The sequence below is a fragment of the Pseudonaja textilis genome, chromosome 17, assembly GCF_049901715.1.
Source record: "Pseudonaja textilis isolate UNSWEBS1 chromosome 17, rPseTex1.2, whole genome shotgun sequence".
NCBI lineage: Eukaryota > Metazoa > Chordata > Lepidosauria > Squamata > Elapidae > Pseudonaja > Pseudonaja textilis.
The window spans coordinates 9,488,980-9,516,049 of NC_142006.1; the positions used below are offsets into that span (position 1 = coordinate 9,488,980).

The 27,070-nt window shown below is 46.8% G+C and overlaps 3 protein-coding genes across 4 annotated transcripts; 2 read left to right on the forward strand and 1 right to left on the reverse strand.

Moving 5' to 3' along the window:
* The first annotated feature begins 630 nt into the window (after positions 1 to 630).
* Positions 631 to 8,348, forward strand: PSMD5 (proteasome 26S subunit, non-ATPase 5). The gene is made up of 10 exons (XM_026712249.2): positions 631 to 825; positions 1,908 to 2,052; positions 2,785 to 2,898; positions 3,903 to 4,031; positions 4,554 to 4,663; positions 4,969 to 5,111; positions 5,836 to 6,027; positions 6,132 to 6,241; positions 6,927 to 7,067; positions 7,811 to 8,348. Exons 1-10 carry the CDS (start codon positions 641 to 643, stop codon positions 8,066 to 8,068), a joined length of 1,527 nt encoding a protein of 508 aa, XP_026568034.1. The 5' UTR covers positions 631 to 640; the 3' UTR covers positions 8,069 to 8,348.
* Positions 8,349 to 9,053: 705 nt separating this feature from the next.
* On the reverse strand, positions 9,054 to 11,551 carry B3GALT9 (beta-1,3-galactosyltransferase 9). The gene is made up of 2 exons (XM_026712250.2): positions 11,390 to 11,551; positions 9,054 to 10,834 (listed from the first exon to the last, which is right to left on the reverse strand). The coding sequence occupies exons 1-2, from the start codon at positions 11,489 to 11,491 to the stop codon at positions 9,725 to 9,727; spliced, it is 1,212 nt and encodes a 403-aa protein (XP_026568035.2). The 5' UTR covers positions 11,492 to 11,551; the 3' UTR covers positions 9,054 to 9,724.
* Positions 11,552 to 14,605: 3,054 nt separating this feature from the next.
* On the forward strand, positions 14,606 to 24,011 carry LOC113444053 (uncharacterized). 2 transcript variants are annotated; one of them, XM_026712613.2, is made up of 8 exons: positions 14,606 to 14,707; positions 16,106 to 16,197; positions 16,549 to 16,732; positions 19,129 to 19,272; positions 20,081 to 20,214; positions 22,174 to 22,382; positions 22,937 to 23,043; positions 23,773 to 24,011. In XM_026712613.2, exons 1-8 carry the CDS (start codon positions 14,685 to 14,687, stop codon positions 23,873 to 23,875), a joined length of 996 nt encoding a protein of 331 aa, XP_026568398.2. In that variant the 5' UTR covers positions 14,606 to 14,684; the 3' UTR covers positions 23,876 to 24,011. The 2 variants fall into 2 exon arrangements, with proteins under 2 accessions (XP_026568398.2, XP_087770889.1); XM_087914763.1 differs by lacking the exon at positions 22,937 to 23,043 and having other exon boundaries at positions 23,773 to 23,964.
* The last annotated feature ends 3,059 nt before the right edge of the window (positions 24,012 to 27,070 follow it).

Genomic DNA, 27,070 nt, shown 5'->3' on the forward strand with positions numbered 1-27,070 from the left:
AATATCCTTATATCATGTAATCTCTCTCTCTCATCTACCTACTTCGCCACCCATTTATCTATCTATCATGTATATCATCTATCCAAACCCATCCACCCATCTTGTCCCAAACGATACGCATCCATCAATAGGGTGAGATGGATTTCCTTGTGGTTTCCCACCCAAGTTCTCATCGGGCTCAATGATCGAAGAGAAAGTTCCATAAAAGTTCTGTTCTTTGAAGCATGAGAGCCTGTTAAGGGAAATGCATTTTGCTGCAAGAATTACAAGAGTCTGTATAGAATGTTAAGGAAAAAAAAGACTCTTGAGATTCAAATGCTTCTGGCTCGTTACTCGTTAGCAGGAGTGGTGGCGGGAGGGGAGGAAACAACACTTTAGGCATGCTCAGAGGCACTCTTTATTATTGCATTTTATATACCCCTGGCTTGCACTTCGATTGCCTAAACAGAGACCAAGGGGGCTGATACTGGATCAAGTGTCCCGCCTGCCCGACTTGTCCATCCAATCAGCAACCGGAGTGTCTGCGTGACCGCCGCCGCCACAAAGGGCGTCACCGCGCCTGCGCAGGTTGCGGACCCGAAAGGGGCCCTCCTTTCCCCGCCGAATTCTCGCGAGACGTTCCCCCTCCTCTCTGTCCAAGATGGCGGTGGGGGAGGTGGACGCTGCGCTGGAGCTGCTGAGGCGGGTCGCTGCGCTGGAAGAGCCGCTGGAGGAGCTGCGGGCCCTGCGGGCGGCCGTGCAGGCTCTGCCCCCCGGCGCCCTCCGCGAAAGAGGGCCTGGCTACCCTTTAGCCGGGCTCTTCGTCCTCATGGCCCGCGGGGATACGTAAGAGAGAATTGGGTTCCCTTACATCAAGGCGCTAGTCCTCATGGAGGAACTGGGGCCGTGCTGGGGCGCTGTGAGGTTGGGTGGTCCAAGGGGCGAATGTCAAGATCAGAGGCTGACAGGTGCATGCATATTTGGGGGTGCATGTGTATAAGCATAATCTACCCATATACACACACATTGCTACCCACGGACAGTATGTACATTTATAAATACCAATATGTGACATGTATACATGTATATGTGTGTGTAGACATATTTGTATTGTGTGTATGTATGCATATATGTGTGTGTGTACATATGTACACACATATATGCATACGTATATGCATATATGTGTGTATATGTATATATGTATACATACATATAATTTGTATATACGTATGTATGTATTTTCCCACGTCATTATAGTTGTGCTTTTAAAGTTGTAGCAACGTTTCGGCAGAATCTCATCTGCCATCATCAGGCTTCTGTATAGTGTTCGTGTATAGTGTATAATGTTCGTATGTATGTATATATTTGTATATATTTATGCACGTAGAACATACAAACACAAATATAAATATACAGTATATATATACCAGGAGGCAAATAATGCTTGTAGCAACAAAAATTTTCTGCATACACACACACATATACACACAGATTTGTGTGTGTGTGTGTATGCAGAAAATTTTTGTTGCTACAAGCATTATTTGCCTCCTGGTCTCTGGTCCCTTCCTTCTTTCTCTGCCTTTCTTCAAAATGTTCCTTTATAAAATGTGGAAACTCTTGAAATGATGAAAACGATGTTAAGGGAGGGAACAACAGGGTGGGAAAGTGATTGGTCTGATTTTATGCTGTGTGCAGGTTATGCAGTTGCTGGTGGAGGCTTGGGCAAAGTTTTGGAAGGATTAGTCTGCCTGGAGAGTCCTTGAGGGGGTGGGTGGGAGAAGCCTTCAACCTTCATAACAACCAGTTTTTCCTTGAAAATTGGTGTCAGGAATTTTCATAACGGAGTGAGGTTGCTTGTTTTGCACCGTATTGACGCCTTTCCTTATTTCATTAGCAAACACCTGGGTTTTCCTTTCTCCTGCAAACAGTGAGCAGATCTCTTTGTGTGTGTCGATCCTGGAGCGATTCCTGCAAGTCATGGATTCCTTGGATGTAATCCGAAACTTTGGGGAGGAACTTCAGAAGGGATTGTTCCACCCGGATGACTCGGTCAAAATCCTAACCATCTCCCAAGTACGTGTTACAGTTCAGCTTTGTAATCTTCTCAAGGAGGTTAAGGATGAGATGCTCACCCTGCCATTCTGCGCTTCTGTTTTCATGCACCTGCTGCAGGTGTTTGAAACAACACTAGAGGTGATACAGGTGGTCCTCGACTTACGGCCACAATTAAGCCCAAAATAGTTGTTGCTAATCGAGACATTTGTTAACTGAATTTTGCTCCATTTTACAACCTTTCTTGCCTCAGTTAAGTGAACCATTTGCAGTTATGTTAGCGACACGGTTGTTGAGTGAATCTGGCTTCCCCGTGTACTCGGTGTATCAGAACGTCGCAAAAGGAGATTGCAGGACCCCATCATAAATATGAGTCAGCTGCCAAGCGTCTGAATTTTGATCATGTGAGCATGGGGATATTGCAATGGTCATAAGTCTAAAAAAACTGTCATAACTCACTTTTTTCAGTGCCTCTGTAACTGAACGGTCACTCAATGAACATGTTGTAAGTCAAGGACTACCTGTACACTGTACATTAACTTCACCTGTTTAATGTTTCAATTGCAGTTATCGCCTTAACAATTTTGGCTAGTAAGTGTAATACAAATGCTTCTAGCAATTATTTTTAAACTTTCAAGGCAGTATAGAAAAAATAGCAGCAAGGACAGCTAAGAATGAGACCAAAAAGTAAGAATGGAAGAAGAATGGAAGTTGGAAACTGTCCAATGACTATAAATGATGTTGTATCCCTAGGTTGGAAGAGTTGTGGAAGACCCTGTTGCTGTCAGAGAAATCCTTAACACTCCTGAATTACTGAGGCAGATTGTCTATTGCATTGCGGCCGAGAAAATAGCCGTGTCAAAAGAGGTCCGTTCTTGTGAGCTGATCTTTGTGGGGGGGAGGAAAGGCCATCTAAGCTATGGAACTTTATAAATCTCATAAATCATTTATAAATCTTGTCTGTTGGCCCAGTAGAGTGGGGTGGTGGCTTCGAAATGGAGCTCTCGCCTCACAATCAGGAGGCTGTGAATTCCATCCTGGGTAGAGGCAGATATTTCTTTCTCTGGACACACTGAGAATATATCTGCTGAAATTAACTCTGCACTGGCAACAGGAAGGGCATCTGGCCAGTTAATACTCAGCTAGATTCAGTTGTCCACCCTGCAAGGGATTATGGGGTCATCAAACGGGGATGATCTATTGGGCCAGTCGCGCGCTCTCAGCCATGGGAAGAAGGCAATGGCAAACCCCTTCCAAAATCTTGCCAAGAACACTGCAGGGACTTACGGAGGATTAAACACAGACTCAAAGGCACACTTCCCTCCTCAAAAAGCCCCCTCTAAATTATGGGTAGCCTTGGGCTCTGGAGGACTGCACTCCCTATTTCTTTTTTTGCAACTCAAGTGTAGGTCCTTCAAGTACCCCCTGTGGGGTTCCCCCTGCTGAATCTCTTAGGGGGGAAAAATGGATATATTCAATTAGGTACCAGCTTAGACCCGCTCAGAACTGTAGTCAAAACTATTTCTTGATTATTTCTAACACCAAATGTGTGCCTTTCTCTGTGTTTAGGCCTCAGACTCCCTTCTTTGTCAAGGGTCAATTAAAAGAGTTGTTTGCTACAAGATGGGCAGTGAACAAATTCAATAAATAATAATAATAATAAACCCCCAATTTGCTGGACTACATGACCCCATTGTACGAAGGCTTTCTTCCTTCTGGAAAATATTTTTCTGAGAATGGCTAGGTCTTTCATCTTAAACCTGTATTCAAACTTGGCAAGTATGGTACCTTTTGCTAATTCAGCCTCTCCTCACCCCGACACACGCGTAGGTCTGCTTCTCCTGTTCTCATCAACAACTTTTGTTTCTTAGGCCATCAAATCTTTGTCCAGGATAGCACAATCGCCTGAAGGCTTGGAAGTTTTGCTGGCGGGGAATTTGCTGATCGATTTGAAAAATGTCATGGCGAAGAGCGACATCATACGTTACCGCGTGTATGAGGCAAGAGCTATGGGATGTTGTTGGGGGTCTTTTGAGCCTAATCCTCCTTGGAGTTCATTTTTCTTGGAAGATGTTTCTCTTCTCATCTGACCAAAGAACCGAAGAAGCTTCTTGGATGAGAAAGGAAAGTCTTGAGGGGAAAACAAAGTCTTTTTGAAAAAGCACCTTTGGGATAAGGGGAGAGGATACATATGGAAAAAACGGTACTTATGAATGTGGAGCTGGAGACTAGCATGAAATGTCTTTAAATGGTTTAATTCACTTGGTCTTCTCAAGGTTACATGAGAATTAACAAGAACCAAAAGCAGCAATCTCTGGGAGGGAATAGGATTTTTTTATTTTAAAGAGAAAGAGGTAGAGCATACCTATGGGTGGCTTAACATAGCTACGTTTGCTATGTTTAATTAAATAACCGCCTGCAAATCTGATTTCCAAATGGGGGAGGCGTGGCTGCCCATTGCAGCGGAAACACTTTTAAAGAGGCGTGGCTCAGATTCCTGTCTTTTTGTGCATTTCTGTTAGCTAGTGGTCAACATTTCCTCGACGTCGGTGGACTCCCTGAACTACTGCGTGAACAGCGGCTTAATATCAGAAATGATTGGGGAACTGACGGGAAACGATGTGCTTGTCAGGTACCTCATGGGATGGGCCTCGGCATGAGCGGGGAGGCAGGCAGGTCTTGGGGAATCCTTGCCATCTCTTTGCTGCTTGTAAATGCACGGCGGCACCTCAGTTTTGCTTGCAACCCCTCGCCAATCTCTGGGCCGATTCATAGTTTGCTCCCAGTGCTGCAAAGCACAGTGAAGCGGTCTGTAAGTCTGAGGGCTGTGGCTACACCCTGGGGGTTTTGCTGCAGGTGGCGCTTCCTGGGGCATCAGGAGGCCCATTCTCATCTTTCTGAATTGGTCCGTGTGTGTGTGTGTGTGTTTTAAACCAGAGCGACCTGTATAGAGATGGTGACCTCGCTGGCCCACACTCAACATGGACGGCAATATCTCGCCCAGCAAGGCATCATCGACAAGATTTCCAACATAATCATTGGTGCCGATTCAGATCCTTTCTCCGGTTTCTACCTGCCAGGTGATTACAGGTGGCCTTGGGGCATCTTGATCTTAGTAGGGTTGACACTGGGTCTTTGTGGCCTGCTGTTCTCCCCCTTGCCGTGCAGTTAGTGTACGTGGAGACCCCGTTTGGCCCTGCCAAACCTGCTTTCTCCCTTTCTCCACCCCAGTTTGAATCTTGGTTCTTGTTTTTGTCTGCATAGGGAAGAGCAGAGGGAGTCTGGATCCTCCTCTTGTAGCATATAACGTATTTTTTGGACTATAAGACACACTTTTTTGTCTCCCAAACGTGGGTGGAAATGTCTGTGTGTCTTATGGAGCAAACATTGTCGAAGGCCTGCCCACACACCACCCTCCACCCTTTGGAGCTTTTAGGCCTCCAGTGTCCCATTTTTAGCCTGTTTTCCTGGAGCAGCGGAGACCGAAAACAGGCTGAAAATAGGGCCAAAAACAGGCCCAGGAAAAGGGCCAGAAATGAGGTGCGTGGAGGCCAAAAACCATTCCCCCTTGTTTTCCTCCTTTAAATCTAGGTGCGTCTTATAGTCCCCAAAATACGGTAACTTGCTTCCTGTATTTATGGGGTTGGAACCTGTCAACCTTGGAGCGGCGCTTTCGCTTCTGCCCACTTCCAGCCCAGTTTGGTCTTTGCTGTGTCCTCATAAGCAAGGAGAGGGCAACGGGCGGGACCACGACGGCTGAAGGGGCCATCGCCGCACTCTGTTGACACAGGGCTACCTTGGCAGGTTTTGTCAAGTTTTTCGGCAACCTGGCGATGGTGGACAGCCCTCAGCAGATCTGCGAACAGTACCCTGCCTTCGTAGAGAAGGTCTTCAGCATGGCCGAGGGCCAAGACCCCACCTTGTTCGGCGTGGCGGTGGACACGATCGCAATCTTGGGCTCAAACGTGGAGGGCAAACTGGTGCTCCAGAAGGCAGGTCCGTCCAGTGTGCGCCTGTAAAAGGACAACTCCGGCTACAGGGCTGGAGGGGGGGGTTGTTTTATGCGCCCAGGCAGAAACAGGGCTTGCTTTGGCTTTCAGGGAGCCGCTTCCACCGGGGGCTAAACCGAATCGGGCACCAAATCAAGAATGCCCCCACGGAGATGCGAATCCGGTGTCTGGATGCCATTTCATCCCTTTTGTTCTTGCAAGTAAGTTGCGGTAGGCAATCGGCTCGCCTCTCCTGCCACCTCTGCGGCCTCCCGCTCTCCCCCCCGCCCCACACCTGGTGGCAGACACCGAATCTGCTTCTCCTGGGGGTTCTGACTTCCTGCTGGCTTTCCCAATGACTTCGGTGGTTGGAAGGCAGCAGGAAGCCGCGAGGACCTGCTCACTTAACAACCCACGATCCTCCCCTTAATGACAGGAATTGAGATGGCCGGGATTGCTGTCGCTAAGCAATGTGGTCCTATGATACCCTCGACTTAACAATAGTTCATTTAGTGACGGCACTGAAAAAAAGTGGCTTGTGACTGTTTTTTTCACAGTTTACAACCTTGGCAGCATCCCCATGGTCACATGGCCAAAATTCAGCCGCTTGGCCAGTGACTCGCATTTATGACAGTTGCAGAGTCATGCGGTCCCCTTTTGCGACCTTCTGACAAGGCCCAGGGGGAAGCCAGATTGACTTAACATCCGGATTGCTAACTGAACACTTAAGATAATTCTGAAACTTAACCTTCTGCGCTCGCAAAGCATCGAATCCCAGTGAAACCTCCCGGCCCCCAGAAGTCTATTCCGCCATTTCAACGTTGGATGCTTTGTTTGAAACTTTCAGGGGGGGAAAGGATCGGTCAGAGGCCGATGCAAACTCACCCGCTGCTCTCTTGTGTACAGCCGGAGCAGCAAACAGAAGATCTTCTCCGGATGACCGAATCCTGGTTCTCCTCTCTGTCTAACCAGCCCTTGGAACTGTTCAGAAGCATCAGCACTCAGCCCTTCCCCGATCTCCACTGCGGAGCCTTGAGGGTTTTCGCGGTAAGATTCTTCTTGCATGAAGTGCTCTTCCAGTTGTCTACACAGTGCCCTTCTCTCCCGGGCAGGTTTCCCCCAACCTGGCATTCTGTGGGTAAATTTGGGATGGCATTGGCCGGCCGTCCAGGATAATCAGGATTACATTCCGGAACAGAGCAGAAAACTGCTCTAAGACAGCCTTTCCTCTGCAGATGAATTTGTTTTAATTTAATTACCTTCCAATTAAATATTTTGAGGGGGCTTTAAGAGAGGCGAAAGTATAACGTGAGCCACAGTGGCACCGTGGTTAGACTTGCAGGACTGCAGGCTCCTCCTGCTGACTGCCGGCTGCCTGCAATTTGGCAGATCGAATCCCACCAGGCTCCAGGTTGACTCCGCCTTCCCTCCTTCCGAGGTCCATAAAATGAGGACCCAGGTTGTTGAGGGCAAGAGGCTGACTCTTGTCAACCACTTAGGGAGCGCTGTAAAAGCATTGGGAAGCGGTATACAAGTCTTAAGTGCTATTGCGATGATCGTGTATAAAAGTTTTCAGCCGTGCCGGCAAGCACCCGAAGACACTGGATTATAACAATAGGTCTGTTGGGACTTAGAACGGTTCCTAAGAAGGGACCAGCCCTAAGGTGAGGATTATGTGTAGTTTTTTCAGCTTTTACATCGGGTTAAATATCTTTGGCTCTACAACATTTTTTAAATTTAAAGGAATTCGGGGGTCAAAACCACTTAACAAAATCTACCTTGTCTCGTAGGCCATTGCAAATCAACCCTGGGCTCAGCAGATGATGTTGGACAGTCCCGGCTTTGTGGAATACATGGTGGACAGATCAGTGGAACCAGACAAAGCTTCTAAGGAGGCCAAGTATGAACTTGTCAAGGCCTTGGTTAACTCCAAGACGGCTGCAGAAATTTTTGGCAATCAGCATTACTTGAGACTGAGGGCTTATATGCGCGAGGGGCCCTATTACGTCAAGGCCATCTCAACGACTGCTGTAGAAGGAGCTGAGTGACTTCGGACGGTGCCATTTTAAGCTAATTCCAGGGTTAACTAAACGTTCTGGATTTCTGGAAGGAAGGGCTGGCCAGAGGGGGCGGGGTGAGGGGGGCAAAGAAAGTGTGGATAACATTAACTTGGTATGAGATGCCAGGAAGTTGATTTGAAATACGGAGGTTTTCTGGGTATTTTCCATATGGAAAACACAGGCTGTACCATTTCACGCCACTTAAAATCCAAGAGTGTAATTGTTACCAGGGAAGGAGACTCTAAAATACATGAATATATAAAACCCATTTTGCCCAGGATAATGTTGTAAGATCCTGGGAGACACATATATTCACCTTCATCTGTGAAAAAGGTATTTTTATAATGGTTGATCACACTGGTGGTTTTACCATGTGGGTTTAAGATTTGTGCAGAGTGACTGATTTTCCATCACATCCGCGGTGTTGTTTTTCTGACATTCCAATGGCCAGGTCACAAAAAATTTCTCCACACAACTCTGCGTAGGGAACAAATACATGGATTTAATCCAGGTTCTGAAAAGCATGTAGATGGAAGAGTAAAGAACACATCTTACATAAAAGGCTAAACAAATCCCAATTTTACAAACCCCCTTCTCCCAGCCTTCATCTGTCCATCTTCCAGCTCTTAAAGTCAACCCCAGAAAAGTATAAATTTATGCTGCCTCACTTCTCAGAGACTGTAATCCTAACAGTTTCCTCCAAACTAAAAGACCTTTTCCAGTGCCTAAAAGAGTTAATAAATACATATACACACAAGCTATTTTTCCTTGATTCAGTTTGGACTTAGCACTGTCACTTTTCCTACATACCAGTCTAAACAGGGTACAACTTGAAATACTTTGCATCAAAAAACAATTCAACATGAAGGACCAGACTCCAATATGCATAATCCAGCTCAGTTTTGTAGGTGTTAAATGCATTGCTGGCTTAATACTTGATTAATTTGGGAAGCAACAAAGTAACAACACAATCGAATCTGTGGTTGTAGTAATATTTGAGTAGCTTTCCCTTCCTGCAAAGAATTGTTTTTTTCTTTCTTGCGTTCTGCTTTGAATTCGATTGTGAAATACAGTTTTGAACTGAAGAAAGTGTAAACGTTGGTATTTGCAGTCGGATTTTCAACCCCGTTTTGCTCAAACTACTTTGTTGTATATGTTGGCTCCGAAGAGCTGCTTATTGCGACTTCCTTTCGTTGTGCTTATAAACATCATGTAGAATTAGCCTTTTAAAAGGGGGAAAAAATTAAATGCCTACTTCAACTTCTTGTCCAAATGCTGGGCTGCTTCCTACATCAACGGCTTAAAATACAGGTAGTCCTCGCCTTGTGGCTGTAATTTTGCAACCTTCTGACCAGCAAAGTCAATGGGGAAACCAGATCCACTTAACAACCGCATCACTAATTGAAGAACTGCCGTGATTCGCTTAGCAAAGGTGGCGAGAAACACCGTAAAATGGGGCAAAACCCACTTGAGAAATTTCTCACTTTAGCAGCATAAATCTTGGGCTCTATTGCAGTCATAAGTCAAGGACAACCTCTACATGCAGAGCAACAGACTAATGATACATCGTCACAAGACCCATACGTAAGAGTGGGAGTAAGCCCATGAGAAAGCCAAAACGGAGGTACTATTATTTTGATTCTTCTAATCTGCAAAAGACGGAGCCTCTTTCTGAATGGCGTTGACACTGGAATCCTTCAACCCATCCAGATACGTCATGATTTTGCAGGACACCAGCCCATAATAGGTTTCCAGTAACGTGCAATCTTCATCGCTTTCCATCTCCTTCCATTCTTGGAGAAGCTGGCTGGTCTCTGACACAGTCGAAGTGAAAATATACTTGTAGCAGCATCGGTTGTACCAGATACGCCTTTCCCCAGAAAACCGGGAGCTGTGGATGGGCACCACGCCAGCTGCCCGTGCACAGACGCCCAGGAAAATGCCAGGGGGCAGGGAAGGAGAGACTCCCGCAGAGGTTACGTAGATCTTCCGAGCAACATCCTGCGAGATGACCAAGGCCGCAGCACTGCAGTAGTCAGGATAGTACCGTCCAGGATATTTTCTTAGGGTGGTGAAACTGCCGTTGTGGGATTCTTTGTTGGGAGCGTTTGGATGGATCACCCTCCCAAGATAGATGTCTTCGGGGTGAGTTCTTAAGTTGAGCAAATACTCAGTCAAGGTTTGGAGGTTGGCAAACATGTCCTCGTCTACTTTGAGAATGAACCTGGCCTCGGGACAATACGTTACGGTCCACTCTATGGCCGCCTTGATCTTCAGTGTCTGATTCTCAGGGGTATCGAGAAAGATTCCTTGGATTAGATCCTGTTGCTGGTCTGATTCCTTGATGACCTCCACTTGAGCGGTAGCTGAAGGTGGCTTGCCCAACACAAACAAGACCAGGGTGGTGTAACCTGGCTTGCGGGTCACGTTGGCCCATGTTTTCCGAATTGCGTTGCGCCTGGACAGGTTCTGGGGGCTACTGAAGATGAGAACCAGGAGGAAGATCTCTCGCTTGGAGCAGGCTCCTGGGTTGCTGATAACAAAGGCCTTGGAGATGTTGCTTTTCATGGAGGACATGTCCAGTGTCCGGGCTCTTTCCCGAGCTCCGAGGACTTTGGTGTCCATGTAAGTGGTGGGAATGGCTTGCAAGAAATACTCCTCCACAAGATCGGCCCCGAAGAGCAAAATGTGGAAAAGGGCCACGTTGAAGAGCATAAAACACCACTGGTGGGTTCGGAGCTTGCAGAAAACCAGCTGTTGAAATGGGGAGGAATGAAAGTTAGTGCCCGTTTCCTTCCACATTTGTGCTTTTCAGTTCTTGCTGTGGAGTCAGAAATATTGACGAGAGAAGAGAAAAAAGGGGAGGAAAAGAAAAGAGGGGAGAGAAGAAAAAATATTTGTAGCTCAGGGTTGAACTGTGGGCTCCTTGGTGCTTTCTTAGCAGACATTTTGTTACCGAACTAGGTGTCATCCTTGGTTACTTAGCACTGATGATGTTACCTAGTTGGGTAACGAAACGTCTGCAAGAAAACCACCAAGTTCAGAGGGCACCACGGAGCCCACAATCAGAAACAGAATTATTCACGATAACGTGCTCAGATTAAATGTAGATTTGTTTGGCTATGCACAGTATTTATATAACGCTTAGAGAGAAGAGAGACAAGCATGCAGAGACCAGGATATATAAAAGCCTCCTGAATATCAGCAAAACGCACGCCGGTGGTGGTGGGGGGAAGCATTTGATTTTTAAGTAGGATTTAACTCCTCATTTCAATATTGTCACAAGAGCGTTTGGTGCTCAGGACTCACCTGCATGGTCTTTATGGAAATGCCGCTGGAGTTTTTCAAGGTTGTGTGTTGTGCAGCTTCGGATGCCCGGGGAATGTTTTTGCAATTGGAGTCGCACTTCATGTAGAAAAGCAGGTAGAGTTTCTCTTGCGTCGGTTGCCAAGTTCAGCATTCTTGTTTTGTTTTATTTTTTTCCATCCTCTTTTGAACCTGAGCAAAGCCAGTGTAATTCCAGAAGACGGCGATTGTGTTACATGTTGGCACAGGATTTTTAATTTCTGAGTGGACCACAGGAGAGGCTGCAGAGCTGCACACTTGAACGGAGGGGGTGTGTGTGTGTGAGAGAGGGGGGGGCGGGGGGGTCCACTTAAAAAAGCTGGAGAGCTTAGTTTCGCAAGATCGGTCTCGAGGAGAAGATCGTGGTTTCTGTGAACGAAAACTATCTCATCTATCTATCTATCTATCTATCTATCTATCAATCTATCTATCTAATAGAATACAGTAAAATAAGAATAATATAAAATAGAGTAGAATTAAAATAAGAATAGAAAATAAAATAGAGATTAGAGAATAAGAATAGAATAGAATATGAAGTATAGAATTCTTTACAGATCAAGTATGATTGGACACACAAGGAATTTGTCTTCAGTGCATAAGCTCTCGGTGTACATAAAAGGTATAAGTGATAAATCATGATCATAGTCGTCATAAAATACATTTTTATATATACATAAAAACACCACACGTATATAGGATTCAGTGTATTGTTCTATTATAAACAAGATATTATTCTACTACAAATAACCCCTGTTTATTTATAAAGCCTGTGGGGACCAAGATGGCCGCATTCCTGGCTCAGCACAGGGCGATCCATTGCCGGGACAAGCATGCCAGCTTCGCCCGGCATGCGGGAGAGATCTCTTTCCACAGGTGCAGAGCGCGGCCTGGCTCTCGCAGACCCAAGCAGACCCCGCGGCTGCCCCACAGCTGCTCGTGCGCATCTCTGACGGTTTCCATTCGCTTGGGGGGAGAGAGGGGTTGGCTGGAGCCAGGCTCAGAGGCACCGACCCTGCCAGGCATGCAGAGGGGTGGACGTGACCTGGATACTTTTTAAAACTTGTTAAGTAACCGAGTTCCTTTGTATTTTAATTTGACTTCCTTTTCTCTCTTTTCAAATCACAGACTGGAATATAGGGATAGCTTTGTAACATTCCTCAATTGAAAAGATAAACTGGCTGGACATAAGAAAGAAAAAATAAGATAAGAAAAAGTGACCATGCTGGGTCTGAACTGAATCAAGGAAGAAATTCTCTCTCTCTCTCTCTCTCTCTCTCCATGTCTGTCTGTCTGTCTATCTGTATTTCTCTCTCTCCATCCATCCCTCCATTTACTTATCAGATAAGAAAAAGTGTGTTAGTACCAATTAGGGTCTGGTTTATCTCTTTCATGAACTCTGATCAACCTTTCACCTTACAATTTACACCCCTGCTGACCGCCGACCTCATTTTAGTGAATATTGGGGGGATATTGTGGGATGCGAATATGTAACATGTTTGAACACATGCAAGATTCAGAGTAGCAGAGCTGGAAGGGACCGTGTAGGTCCTTGTTCCCCTTGCAAGTCCTTGAGGAAAGAAGGGAAAAACAAACCCAAGCGTCATCCTCTATATCAAGGCTGAATTGTAAAAGAATAACACAAACACAGAACAGATGCAGATTTTCAATGGCAGAAGATACATTTCTGATTGGGCGCATTTCAGTGTGATGTTCTAGAAGCAAACTTCTAAAATTGTAACTAAATAGCTCAATTCACTAAACCAGATTTCCAGTGGAATATTGAAAATTAAGATAACGTTTATTACAAGCCCAAAGCTCTAAAAGAAATAAAGGAAGGAAACTGACGTTTTCACAAAGGTTCCCCTAAATTTTGGAGTGCAGGCAGTCCTCGACTTATGACCACAATTTAGCCCAAACTTTCTGTTGCTAAGCAAGACAGTTCTTAAGTGAATTTTGCCCCATTTTATGACCTTTCCTGCTGCAGCTGTTATGAATGCAACGGGTAAGTCAGTAACCCAAACATCCGACTTCTGATCATGTGACCGCAGGGATGCTGTAACCATGTGAAAAATAAGTCATAAGTCACCTTTTTTGGTGCCGTTGCAACTTTGAACAGGCACCAAAAGAACCTTTGTAAGTCGAGGACTACCTTTATAAGCCTCAGGGACAAGTGGAAAGGTGGAAGGAAAGCGAAGGAGAGGGTGACCAGCAGGAAAGGGGGTGGAGTCCAGGTCACAGTGGCTGAAGGACCAGGTTTAAGGGCAGAAATTCTGTCTTTGTAATCATTAAGAATCAATAAATAGATAGGCTAGGCTGAAGAAAAAAACCAACATGGTTACTAGGGTTCAAGGAGAACTCGATGGTGCATCACCATCATCATCAGGTGCACCTAAATTTGCTCCTGGGAGAAGCTGCAAATAGTCTCCGTCGACTGAAAGAGCTCAAGAAAATTACGTTCCCCAGATGCCCCTTAAACTTGCCTCTCGGTGCAACCATGTCTAACCCACCTCTACTTAACTCAAGCCTACATTTAGTCTAACCAAGGGGAATATCTGTCGCTCAGATCCTTGGTCCTCTCTGAGCTTGCTTGTTTTCTTGCAGACATTTCATTACCCTACTAGGTAGCATCCTCAGTGTTAGAGGAGGGGAGGATTGTGGAGTTGCTAGCACTGATAACGTTACCTAGTTTGGGTAATAAAATGTCTGCAAGAAAACAAGTGAGCTCCGAGAGCACCAAGGAGCCCTCCTATATTTAATCTCCTCCTCTTTTCTCCTTTCTTTCCTTCCCCCTTCCTTTCCTTTCCATCCTTCCTCAGATGTCTTCAGGGGGCCCAGAAAGTCAACCAGAATCCTGTGATAGCTCTCCCACCCCCCTTTTAAACCTCCATTGGAACAGAAGCAGTGGGGTATTGGAGCTCATCCATCCATCCATCTTGAGCTTAACTGCCTCCGTGATGTCATGAAGGGCACTGTGAATTCAAGCGTCCAGATGATCTCAAGAGTGCCTCATGAGCCCGGCTTCCCAGTTCTGAGCTGGAATAACATCCCTTCAGCGTCTGGTTACACAGACTCTCGTCTCTTCGGAGAAGAACAATGGACTCAGGAGAATCCCACACGTCCCCCCTCCCTTGTGGCTTGTGACTCACTGAAGAGATGCCTGCGGTTTCTATTTCTGGCCTTGGACTTTGCATATAAGCCTGGGACTTTACATCCCGATTCAAGGATTCCAGCCCCTCCAGAGCATCCCTAAGACGAGAGGATGGGCGTCTACGAAGAAAGGGGGTAAGCAAACTCACTTTGCACACTGGAAAAACCGGTCAGCCCCTTTCCCAAAGTTTCTTTTCAAAAAGCAACCTTGGTTTTTCTTTGAAAACATTTCCCTTCTCTCCCAAGAAGCTTCTTCCGTTCCTTTCTTGGCTTGGAGACCCGTTCATTCCTAGTCCTCATTTTCATGGGTGGTTTTTTTTTTTTTTTAAGTATGGCCAACGGGATGTGTATCTAAATAACTACTGTTTGTGGGTGTTATTTTTCTTAGCTAAGCGTACAATTGGCGTTTCCCCTGAAGATGGTGGATTTGGAGGGACGGTTTACGAAGGTTTCCTTTTAGCTGCTGCTGTGACCCCCTTCCCTCCCCCGAGTCCAGCTCACAGAGCAACGGAATTTCTTTTAGCGTCACAACAATCCTGAGAAGTAGGCAGCCCATGTAAAACAGCCCATGGGAAGTTGTTTTAGTGACATGGCTGAAAAACCCGCGATTTATGCCTTCCTTTGCAGAATTTCTGTTTAAGATGGTGAATGTCTTAAATATATATTTAAAAAGTATACGAAGTACGATCAGCTGCTGGTGATGACAGGCATCTGCCCTCCCTGAGTCACCTTCTAGGGAAGATAGGCAGCATACAAATTGAATATATAAGTAAAAGGCGTCTTTTGCCTGGGAACATCTGCCAGTTTTCAAGAACCTTTTTGACTTCTTGGTCTAACCCACAGCCCCGGAGCCTCCCATCTAACCAGCTCTAATCCTGGTTTGCTTCCATACCCAACAACAAGGGTCTTCAAACTTAGCAAGTTTAAGGCTTGTGGACTTCAGCTCCTAGGATGCCTGAGCTAACATGACTGGAGGAGGAGGAATTCTGGGAATAAAAGTCCACAAGTCTTAAACTTGCCAAGTTTGCCCAACAATGTTAGCCAGGTGCTGCCCTCTGCCAAGATTTTTAAAAATGTGGGTTTTTTTTTATATATGGTGAGGCTGAGTGGCAAAATCCTATTAAAAGGCTGCTCAAATATTGTTCCCTGGAGCTTAGCAAGCCCCAACTCTGCTGCTGTTCTCCCTTCGTAGAGAAGTTTCCCATCGAGACAGATGGGATCAGACGGCCCTTCCAAGAAAGGACTAAAATTAGTAAAGCGGAGACTCCTTTGGGCATGATCAAAACTCCTTTTAGATCTCTTTAAAATAGTTCTCCGCTCGTTGTGCCCTCTTGAGTCAAAGAATCCGGGGAACGAGGTGTGGAATCCAGCATCCACAGAATTTCCTTGCTTCTGACATCAGGTTCCCTTTGCAGAGGCAACATTTACATCTCAGAACATAATAGTTCACTTTCCTTTGGAAGATTTCTTAGAGGAGGACAATAATCACCATTTCTATAACGTTAATGATGGTTCAATCTTGGGTTACTGCAGGGAGCAAATCAAACCAAACCAGAAGCTGGTTAGTTGGAGAACCAAGCCAACTTCGTTCAACAGGGGACGTCCCTTAGAGATTCTTTATGCAAGTAAGTATATTGGCTTTTTCTGTATTTCTCTCTGGGAGGAGCTGACCCTGTTCTCTTTTCGTGGGTGGTGGGTGGAGAAGAAGGCCATCCAGGAGCATTTAGAACAAGGTTTTGATATATATACTTTATTGGTTTACAAAAGACTAAACCTTTGAAGCATTTATGGTTCATAGTTCATCCAAGCAGCTTGCAGATTGTTATTGATATTGATAACAACTTAACCTATAAAGTGACAGGAAATCAATGGAAAAAGGTCAGGTGAGACAGGGAAATCAAAAACAATAAGGTAAAGGTAAAGGTTCCCCTCCTTGCACATCCGTGCCAGCCTAAATTCACTGCTTTCATCCACAGTTGGGGGAGTCAGCCCTACGGGCCTCCCTGGTGGGGTGGAGCGTTACAACCCCCTGGATCATGAGTGGCAAATCCTGGGCTCGGTCTGGAGGCAGCGGAGTGGCCTTGGGGTGGCTTCCCTCAACGGCTCCATCTATGCAGCAGGCGGCCACGATGGGCTGGTGTGCCTCAATAGCGTTGAGAGGTAAGCGGGTGTGTCGACGGAAGATCATCTGCGGATGGTCGATGGCTGCCTTCGTCCACTCTTTTTCTAGCCGTTCTCACCCTTTTCTAAAATCTTTGGGGTTTTATGTTGCTCTGTGTTTGTTGGGGGTCGTTCGAGTTGGCGGCATCGAATTAAATAAATGAATCCTCCCCCGACTTTTCTTGGCTCCTGTTGGGGAACGGTAGACTGTGTTGGGGTTTGCAAATCCTGGAGGACCAACAGGGAGGGTGTCTAATGCGAGGTGCTCTCTCTTTTTTTCCCCCTTCAGTCCCGGTTACTTTTTTTCTGAGTAGCTTTTCTCTCCTACCTTTTCAGTCTGAATTTGACTGGATTTCAGCCCCCTGTTCTCGACCCCAGTTGTGCTCGCAGGTTTTACGGAGCCTGTGGAGGCGCCACTGTTTGAGTCACTTGCCGTTTTCCCAGCTTGTTGAGAAATGTTTTTCATCATTCCTTTTCCTTGCGAGATGACTAAGATGCTGTTGGTATTTTTATGATGCCTCTTATTTACAAGCCCAGTTCATTGCACAATGACGCCTGTTCCTTAAAAAAGAAAAAGGAAAACCACAAGCACTTCTGATACTCCGGAGCTACGATTCCTTTCCAAACAGGTGCAAAGCACAAGTTTTTCTCTCTTTTAGAGGCTCTGTTCTTCATTTTCAAAGCTGGTGGCCGACAGCTCTCTAGCCTGGCTTAAAGGAAAATGACTTTCCGTCATCAGTGGCCAGCAGTGATTTTCTTCTTCTTAAGGTCCTGCTGCCAGTAAGCCACACAAACAGGGAGCTTGGGAGAAAAATGCCTTCGGAATGAACTCAACGCCTGAAGTTCAAATATTTTCCATCGGTTAGGCAAAGCTGTGAACTGAGGCTGAAGGCACAGAGGCGGAAGTCTGTGTCGGCTGAGCTATATGGCCTTGAGGAATGCCGTTGGCATCCTTGAGGGCCGAGTTCTTAAAATTTGGCAGACAGGGATGGGGCCTTCCTGTGGAACCCCTTGCCTCCAGAAGTTGTGATTGCTCCAACGCTGGGAGTTTCTAAGAAGAGATTGGGCAGCCATCGGTCTGGGGTGGGACCGGCCAGGTTTCCTGCCAAGGCAGGGGTGGGTGTGGGTCGGACTAGAAGGCCTCCAAGGTCCCTTCGCACTCTGTTACTGTGTTAATAACATAACAATATAATATAATACAATACAGTACAATGCAATGCAACACATGTATGCATACCTACACATCATTTTAAGAGCAATAATAAGAACCGACCCAATCCAAAACAAATTAAAATTCCCAATTGAAATCTGGGATCCTCCCTTCCTGGGTTGTTCTCTTCTCATTGGGACTCCTAGCCGACTTCCTTGGCCCTTCCGCCCTTCCCATGCCAGCCTTCCCCTCAGCAAAGGGCACACAGCTCACAAGGGCTTCTTGATTGACGCCCGAAGGAGAATTCCTTCTCGTTCTCACATCCCTGGGGCCTGTTTTGCACCTTGTCGTTCCTGTTAGATCTGACAGATTACTTCGATGGGTCCCATTACTGCCCTCTCGAGCCCAAGTCAACGTCTCCGGCTCATTCTGTAAAGGCTGTTTGTTGGGGGCTGACTTCGCTCGCCTGCCAGCTAAATATGATCTTGGTTCAAAGAGGGGTCGCGTTAATTCTGAGCCCCCGTGGCTGCTGGAAGCCACCTTGGGAAATAGGAACTCTTTGTGGAAAGATTAGCCTTGTTCCCCTGCCAAAAATTCAAATTAAGAGTTCAGGTAGTGCTCCATTTAAGGCCACAGTGGTTAAGTGAAACTTTGGCTGAGCAAGTTCTGCCCCGTTTCTTGCCACTGTTGTTAAGTGAATCACCGCAGTTGATAAGTTAGCAACCCGGTTGTTAAGTGAATCTGGCTTCCCTGTCGACTTTGCTTGTCAGAAGGTGATCGCATGTCCTTGGGATGCAGCAATGGTCATAAGTGTTAAAAAAAACGGTCATAAGTCCCTTTTTTCAGTGTAACTTTGAACAATCATCAAATGAACTAGTCAAGGGCTACCTGTAGTTTATGTTTACTCTGCAATTGTGTTGTACAAGTCCTTGCTTTGAGTCAGCTTCCCCTCCTCTTCCTATCATCTTCTTTTAATGACCCCATAATCCCTTCCGGGGGGGGAGTCTGGGCTACTGAATGGAGCTGACTGTTTATTGGCCAGATGCCCTTCCTGTCACCAATGCGGAGTTTTGTTCAGCAGATACATTCTCGTTGTGCCAGAGAGAGAAATATCTGCCTTTACCAGGGATTGAATTCGCAGCCTCCTGAGTCTTCCCCTCCTCTTTCTAGCGGGGTGGGGTGGGGGGGACACTTGCCCTCCTCCCACGCCCAGAACCTGCCCTCCAACTCTCTTCTTCCCTGCCAGGTATGTGCCCGAAATCAATGAGTGGAAGAGAAACGTTGCCCCTCTGAGTGAACCCAAGCAAGATGTAGCCATGGCGGAACTCGGCGGTTACTTATATTGTGCCGGTGGTTTTGATGGGCTGGTTTGCCTCAGCACATTAGAAAGGTAAGCCCAGTTGTGATGCTGACTTGAGGCCGTGCTATAGTAGCTAATATCTATAGTTGATAGAGTTTTACCTCCCACAAAGATCTCCCCCACAGTTAAATAAAAACAGATTGAGGTACCATCTAGAGGGAGGTGGGGCTGGAGTCAATCATCTTGGGAGGTTTATAGGAGAGAGAGAGGGAGGGAGGAAGAGAAGGAGAAAGAAGATATGGAGAAAGGGGAGAAGGAGGAGGGTCAAGGATGAATGGAGGAAGAGGAGGAGGAAGATATGGAGAAGCGGAGGAGAAAAAAAGAATACAAACAAGAGAAAGCCAGTCTGTATTCTCAATCCATTCTCTCAAAAACAGCAACTCAGCCCAGGTGAGGAACGTCCTCTCAGCTCCAGGGCAGCCCCAGTCGGTCACTCTCCTTGCCCTTCCCAAGCGGCTTGGGGTATGCAGGGCAGTCCAGAGTCCCGGGAGGGGGAGGCTGGACCTGGAATGCCTGCGGGGCAGGAAGAGGGCAACGACTCCCTGGCAGTTCACGGAGGATTTCCATTGTTCACGGCAGATCGTTGCTTTAGCTAGGCAAGATTCGGTCGGCAGGCAAAGGAATTACTCAGAAACAATTCCACGGGTCGTTCTTGGTCCTCGGGGCCTGACAATTCTGTATTCAGCATGAAGGTCCCTTACTGAAAATTGTGGGTTTCTTGGTCTTCTTGACTGGCTGCCTAGGACTTGAGCAGCACCGCCTGGAAGAAGCACACTCTACCCCTGAGTTGCCGTTTTGCAAAATCACCTGCGTTCTCACCATGGCTAATTCCTTCCAGATACGACCCTGCTCTGGACCGATGGCAGAAGTTGGCACCTATGATGCGTCGTCGGAAAGGCTTGGGCTTGGCCGTACTGGATGGATGTTTGTATGCTGTTGGGGGCTCCGATGGGTATTCTCCCTTATGCTCAGGTATAGCCTGGCTGCAGCCGAAATCAGTTCTTGTTCTATGCTAGAGCAGAGTAAGAGAATTGGAAGGGACTTTAGAAGCTGTCTAACATTTCAGGGAAATGGTTCGCCAACCTCTTCTTAAAAACCTCCAGGGTTGAAGCACCCCCAACGTCTGGAGGCAGATTGTCTCACCAATTCATTTGTTCTCGCTCGCCTTCATTGCTTGAATTCTCTTTCAAACTTTCCAACTTTTCAGTTTCTCTCTCTCTCTCTGAGCTGTAGCCAGTGCAGCATCGACTAAGATGTCCTACAGTGCATTTTCTGTCTCAAAAATGACAGGAAACGATTTCCCTGCTTTTTTGTGGGGGTTTTTGGCATTTGTGACAGGAAAGAGAAGGGTGAAAATAATTGGTGGGTTGGGAACCAATTAGTTACATAGTTTTGGAAGTGTTTTATATAGTCTCCTGTATCTTTGCATCTCTCTCTCTCTCTCCCTCCCTCCCTCTCTCTCTCTGTGTTCCCTTCACGCAAACATTAAAAATAGAGAATGATTATATGTATCTGTGACGTTAATTGAAATCCAAGCTTCTGACTGATGGGATTCTGTGGGCCGGGAGTGTTGAAGGATGGAAAAAATTGCTTTCCAAGTCCTAATCAGGCTTGGTTTGCAGGAGCGTGCATGGCTGCGTAATTATTATATTAAATTAATGAACTTAGATCAGGCAATTAGTTAACAAAAATACGCCTCCTCTTGTATTCACAAATGCTGTACAATGTCAAAATAGATAAATGCGATACTTAAAGGGTAAGCGGTGATAAAAAGAAGTATGGAAAATGACCTGATAGACAGAATGACTGCAGGATAATTTGAGCTTCATATGTTTCGAAAGTAATTTTCCTTGCCTCTTCAACAGAAAAAAAAAAAGTCAAATAACTCCAGTTATATAGAAGTCCAGTGTGGCCAAATAGCTGTTTTAGCCAACTGCAGAATGCAAAAAATGATAATTGGGTTCAAGTGGTGAATTGATTCCTCAATTTGACGCATGAATGGGTATCAATTCGAAATAGAAAATTATTGATCCCAGAGACTCCAGACATAGCCAAGAGGAACATATGAGTCAATATGTGACAAACAGCAATTGATCTGGTTTTATTAATTGTGTTATTGAATTCAACTCACAATTATGGAAATCGTAGACCAGGAACGTAACAGCTGAGTTAATCCTCTTCCTTCTGAATTTCATCTCCAACATTCAATACTACTTTAGTGTTAATACCACTTTATAATCCCTGGGTAAAACCATACTGCATCCAGTTTTGCTCATCACGATGTAAAAAAGGATGTTGAGACTCTAGAAAGAGTGCAGGAAAGAGCCACAAAGATGATTAGGGGATTGGAGGCTAAAACATAGGAAGAACGGTTGCAGGAATTTCATCAAACATGTCTAGTTTAATGCAGAGACGACTAGGGGTGGGGGCATGATAGTAGCCTTCCCACATTTGAGCCCCAAAGAAGAGGGAGTCAAGCTATTCTCCAAAGCACCTTCAGAAGGCAGAACAAGAAGCCCTGGGTGGAAACTAACCAAGGAGGGAAGCAACCTAGAACTAAGGAGGAATTTCCTGACAGTTGGAACAGTTAACCGCAATTGATGATTTGCCTTCAGAAGCTGTGGAGGTTTTTTAAGAAGAGCTTGGACAACCATTTGTCCAGAAGGGTATAGGCTCTCCTGCTTGAGCAGGGGGTTGGACTAGGAGACCTCTAAGGCCCCTTCCAACTCTGTTATTCATTTAATAGGAGTCTATACCACCCGCTTTTCCTGTTTAAAAGCAGGCTAGTCCTTTCAGGCTCTTTTACACATAACGCTTACCTTTTAGGACACAAACGGTCCCTTTCCGCTTTGGAAACAATTTAATGTGCTAACTTGGCATCTTTTGACACGATCTGACGCCAAGGCTCTTCAAAACCCCTTCCTCTTTCAGTCGAGCGCTACAATCCCACCGAGGACCAGTGGGCCGCTTGCCCTCCGCTCCGCAGCTGTCGTGAAAACCTGGGTTGCGTTGCGTTGCAAGGCAAGATCTATGCCGTCGGTGGGCAGGACGAGCTGACCGAACTCTGCACCGCTGAGCGCTTTGATCCCCTCATCAACCGCTGGACGCCTGTGAGGCCCATGAGGTCCAAAAGGAGCCAGGTAAGGAGAGCCGGGTCCAGGCAGGAAACGGACAGACAATGGAACGACCGAACACAAAGAGAAATCTATGATTTTTAACTTGTTATCATTATCATCATCATCTTTTAACGACCCAGTAATCCCTTGCGGGGTGGAGCCTGGGAATGGAGCCAGCAGAGTGTTTACTGGCTGGGTGCCCTTCCTGTCACCAATGCGGAGTTTTGTTTAGTGTATATATTCTCAACGTGCCCAGAGAGAGAAATATCTGCCTCTACCCAGAATCGAACTCACAGCCTCTTGATTGTGAGGCGAGAGCTGTACCTCTAGACTACCACACCACTCCAACTGTTGCTATGATCCATATTATCCAATTTATTTGCTGTTCATCTCGCAGTTCTAAGCGACTCGGAGCAGTTCTAGTTCGTTTCCCCATTTGGGGGGGACCTTTTTGTCTTTATGGACTGGGCAGACGAGCAAATTTTCCTCCGCAGTCTGTCTCCTGGCCCAGAGAAAAGAGGTTAAATCAGGCTGACATAGAAATCACTCCCACCTCTCTCCCACTGGTTGGTCTGCAGGTTAGCCTCGCTGCTGTCCACGGGCAACTGCTGGCCATCGGGGGCTACGACGGCATCGTTCACGTTTCGACGGTGGAAGCCTTCGATCTGGACCTCAATGCGTGGAGGTAGTCTTGGTATCCCTTTGCGGAGATGCTTCATCGGGGTGGTTCTGTGTGTGTGTGTGTGTGTTTTCTGAACGGCACCTTCTCATTCTGTTATTTTTTGCTCTGTCGCTCATCATCCAGAGCCTGCAGGTTGGGGATGAGTTAGAAAAACTGGGAAACAAATCCAATAGAAAGGGAGAAAGATCGTTCATCTCCCCTACAGGTGGTCCTCGGCTTAGAACCACAATCGGAACCAACATTTATTTCGCTAAGCAAGGCAATTGTGCCAGATTTTATGACCGTTTTACGACCTACCCATCTAGGTAGCATCTTCAGAGCGATAAGGCGGAGAGAGCAAACCCACTCTCTTCTAAGCGCTGATGATGTTCCCTAGCTGGGTAATGTAACGTCTGCAAGAAAACAGCCAAACTCAAACAGCACCAAGGACCCACAAATTCATTGTCATTGTCATTCTCCTCCTCCTCTTCCTCTTCCTCCTCTTCCTCCAACCACACTCCCTTCTAGCACTGATGATGTTCCCTAGGTGGTCATGAAACGTCTGCAAGAAAACCACCAAGCTCAGAGAGCCCCAAAGACCCCACAGTCCAACCCCGAGCTACCAATATTCTTGTCTATTGGTACCTATGTGAGTTCTAGATGTCCATCTTCAATGTACTGACCACTGTTATGTGAAACAACACACAACAAGCTTTTGGAAATTAACACTGCCCCTCATTGCTTCCGTTGCAGAAGTTTTGGCAACATGAAGAGGCGTCACCCAGGTGGAGGCGTTACCGTGATCCAAATGGCCATTGAAGATGCGGAATCCTTTAAGTCTCCTTGGAGCAGATAATCAGAAGATGAACGAGAACTAGTTCTAGATTCCGATTAGGTAGGGCGAGTTCTTTAGACGTGTTCCTGGTTGGTTTTTTTGGTGACAATCGGAAAATGTAGCTATGACTTCCTTCTAGGAGCTTCCGACTTCTCAGTCTAATATCCTGTTCTGTCCTGGGCCACCCCAAAAAGCACAAAGTCAATTCTGAGTCCTGGCAAAAACCTCCTTTATTACATTAATGTGAATTTATTTCATTCCCAGTCAGCCAATGGCTTGGCAAACAGTCTTGCAAAGGTATACTAATGAGCTCAGATCTTTATCAATCCTGGAACGCTGCCCAGTAAATAATTCCACACTCGGTGCTGGCAGGGAAGGGCTGGGTTATACAGGCAAATCTCCACAAGGCTAGAACACCCAAACACCCAAACACACGAGCGATATGATTCCTGCAAAAGCCCCCTCCCCTTTTGCTCCTCTTTTAATCCTGACCATTCACCGTCCACCTGTGGCAGCTCTGAGCGTGCGCAGGCTGGGTAGCAGTTCCAGAAGCTCCTCCGCCTCACCGCTGTCTCAGCCCAAAGGCAGCTGGTGACTGCCAGCCTGTCCTGGCCCCATCCCTGCCTCCGATGCAGAGCCCTCGTCCGAGCCCTCCTCAGCCTCCAGGCCAGGCCCAAGGGCCTCCCCAACCTCCTCACTACTATCCAGCTCTGCTGCCAGCTCCGCCAGCCAGCGGTGGGCCACAACAAACCCCACCACCGTGGCCCCCAAGGAAGATCTCCCAAGCACTAACTAGCTCAGCTCTGCTGACTTGGTTGAGATCAGCCAAGGTTGGCTAGATGTTGCCTCCTCATCGGCATCGCTCTTTGCTTACCAGACCTGCTTTATTGACAAAGCAAGAAACTTTTCTCTTTTTCTAAAGAATAAAGCTGGCAAGTGGCATAGGTTGGGCGCTTTGCCCAAGTGGTGACTCTACTTCGCCCAAGTAGGATCATGAACTCTCTGAGGAGGCCTTTCGTCACAGGCACATCTTCAGCTTGCGAGATTGTCCCTCCACCCCTTCTTGGCTCACGTCCTCCTGGAAAGGGCCTGCCAGAAGAGGCCTCCCCGCAAGGACCCCTGAAAGGGCGAGAGAAGCTTGAAGCCAGGAGAATAAAGTGTTGACAGATGCCAGTCAACCAAGTGGATTTCCACTGTCAGCACATGCCAGAAATACAAACCGGGAGGGAAAAAAAAACCCCAACAGATGTCTAGAAAAGGGGAATTGTGGAATTGTGCCCTGGAATTTAATCCCAAATAAACGATGTACAGCCACAGCTGCCATTGGCGACTTGCTCATTTTTGCTTCGATGGGTATTTCGTTAAGAAATTCCAGAACTGTGAGAAATACCTAATGATTCTCCTGCTTGAGAAGGGGGTTGGACTAGAGGACCTCCAAGACCCATTCCAACTCTGTTATTAAGCCATGTTTAATCGGCTCTGTTATTAAGCCATTCGAAAAGACTAGGAAAATAAGCAAAGTTATGAGTTTCTGAATGAGCAGTAACTGCTATGTTCCCCCGTCTTCCCCAAATGAGCCTTTTGCAGTCCAGCAGCATCTCTTTTCTTCCCTGGGTAGGTTTGAAAGCCCCTCTCGCTGAGATAATTATTTTAAAAGGGAACACTTTGAAAAAACTTTATGGCTTCTCTGCTGCTGGGGCTGCGTTGATTTATTCTCCTGTTCTTGAGTGTTGACGATTCTGGCCAAGGCTTCAATGCATCAGGCGGAGTCCCGTTTATTGGCAAAGCCGGTGAATTTTTCACGATCACCCAAGTGACGGAGGGTGTTTTCAAGGTGAAAAGAAGTGAATAATGTGGCTGTCCTTAATCCCACAACTGTGATTTTTAAAAGCTGCTTTTTCTGAGTGGAGTAAATGCGTAGGAGGCATCAGGGTTGGATCCACATTTGAAGCCGACGTTGAATGAGGTCGTCTGTTTCTCCCCATTATCTCCTTACTCTCTCTCTGTACCTTCATCTTTCTCGTCTTTCTCTTCTCAACTTTACTGTCAATCAGTCTATCTATGTTTGTCTGTCTGCCTCCCTCTCTTATCAGTCCATTCTCCCATCCATCTGCCTGCTTGACTTTTCATCCATCTCTCCATTTTTCCATCCCTCCATCCATCATTATTATCTTTCTGTCTGTGTCTGTCTGTCCATCCATCCATCCATCATTATCTATTCATCATTGTCTGTCTTTCTGTCTGTCTCTCTCTCTCTCTCTCTCTCTATCTCTCTATCTATCCAACTGTCTGTCTGTCTATCTATCTATCTATCTATCTATCTATCTATCTATCTATCTATCTATCTATCTATCTATCTATCTATCTATCTCCCAACTGTCCATCTGAATGTCACCCATCTCTGTCTCTCCATTTTACTATCCATCCATCTTTATCCTTCCATGTTATCTATAGATTCTCGCTCTCTCTGAAGTAAGACATATAAAAACCAATAATTATTCACACACACACACACACACTCACACCCAGGCGCCCCAGGCAAAGGAGAGGCATGTAAATGTTCCTTTCCCCACCGCACAAAAGGCCGGGCGTTGCAGCCCCCAGACCGTAAGGCTCTTCCCCCCCCCCGCCCCCCGCTTGAGCGTTGCAAGGAAAGCCCATTCATGTCCTCTCCGGCTTTCCTTGCTCGGCCGCACGGTGGCGCCAGAAGACAAGGAGCCGCTCCTGCTCCGAGGGATCATTTTGGCAAAGTGGCAGCTGGGCAGCAGCCTCTCCTCCTCCTCCTCCTCCTCCTCCTCCCTGAACCTTCAATGGAGCCATTTGGAGAGAGGGGCGACCTCCTTCAGCTCCCGCCCCTCCCTCCTGGCAGCGATGGTGAGTGATGGAGAGGTAAGCCCCCAGCCCTCCCCCAGAATGTGGCCTCCTGCGGGGGCCACGATCCTGCTCTGTCCAAAAAGGCAGAGGTCCGTGGTTGTCCTCACACCCCAGTCCCGGTTAAAACCTCCCGGGGCTTTTGGCAGGCTGTGGGTGAACCCCAAGGGGCTTGGCTGGGGCAGCTGGCATTGAGCCTCAGAGCCCCTCCGTGGGTGGAAAGACGCCACCTGGGGGCAGCTGCTCTGCTCTGGGCCTTGTCCAGGGGAGCCTACCCCAGACCCCCGCCATGACGTCTTGGCGGTGGAGAGTCCTGGTCCACCCAGAGGCTGCCACCCCGCTGGC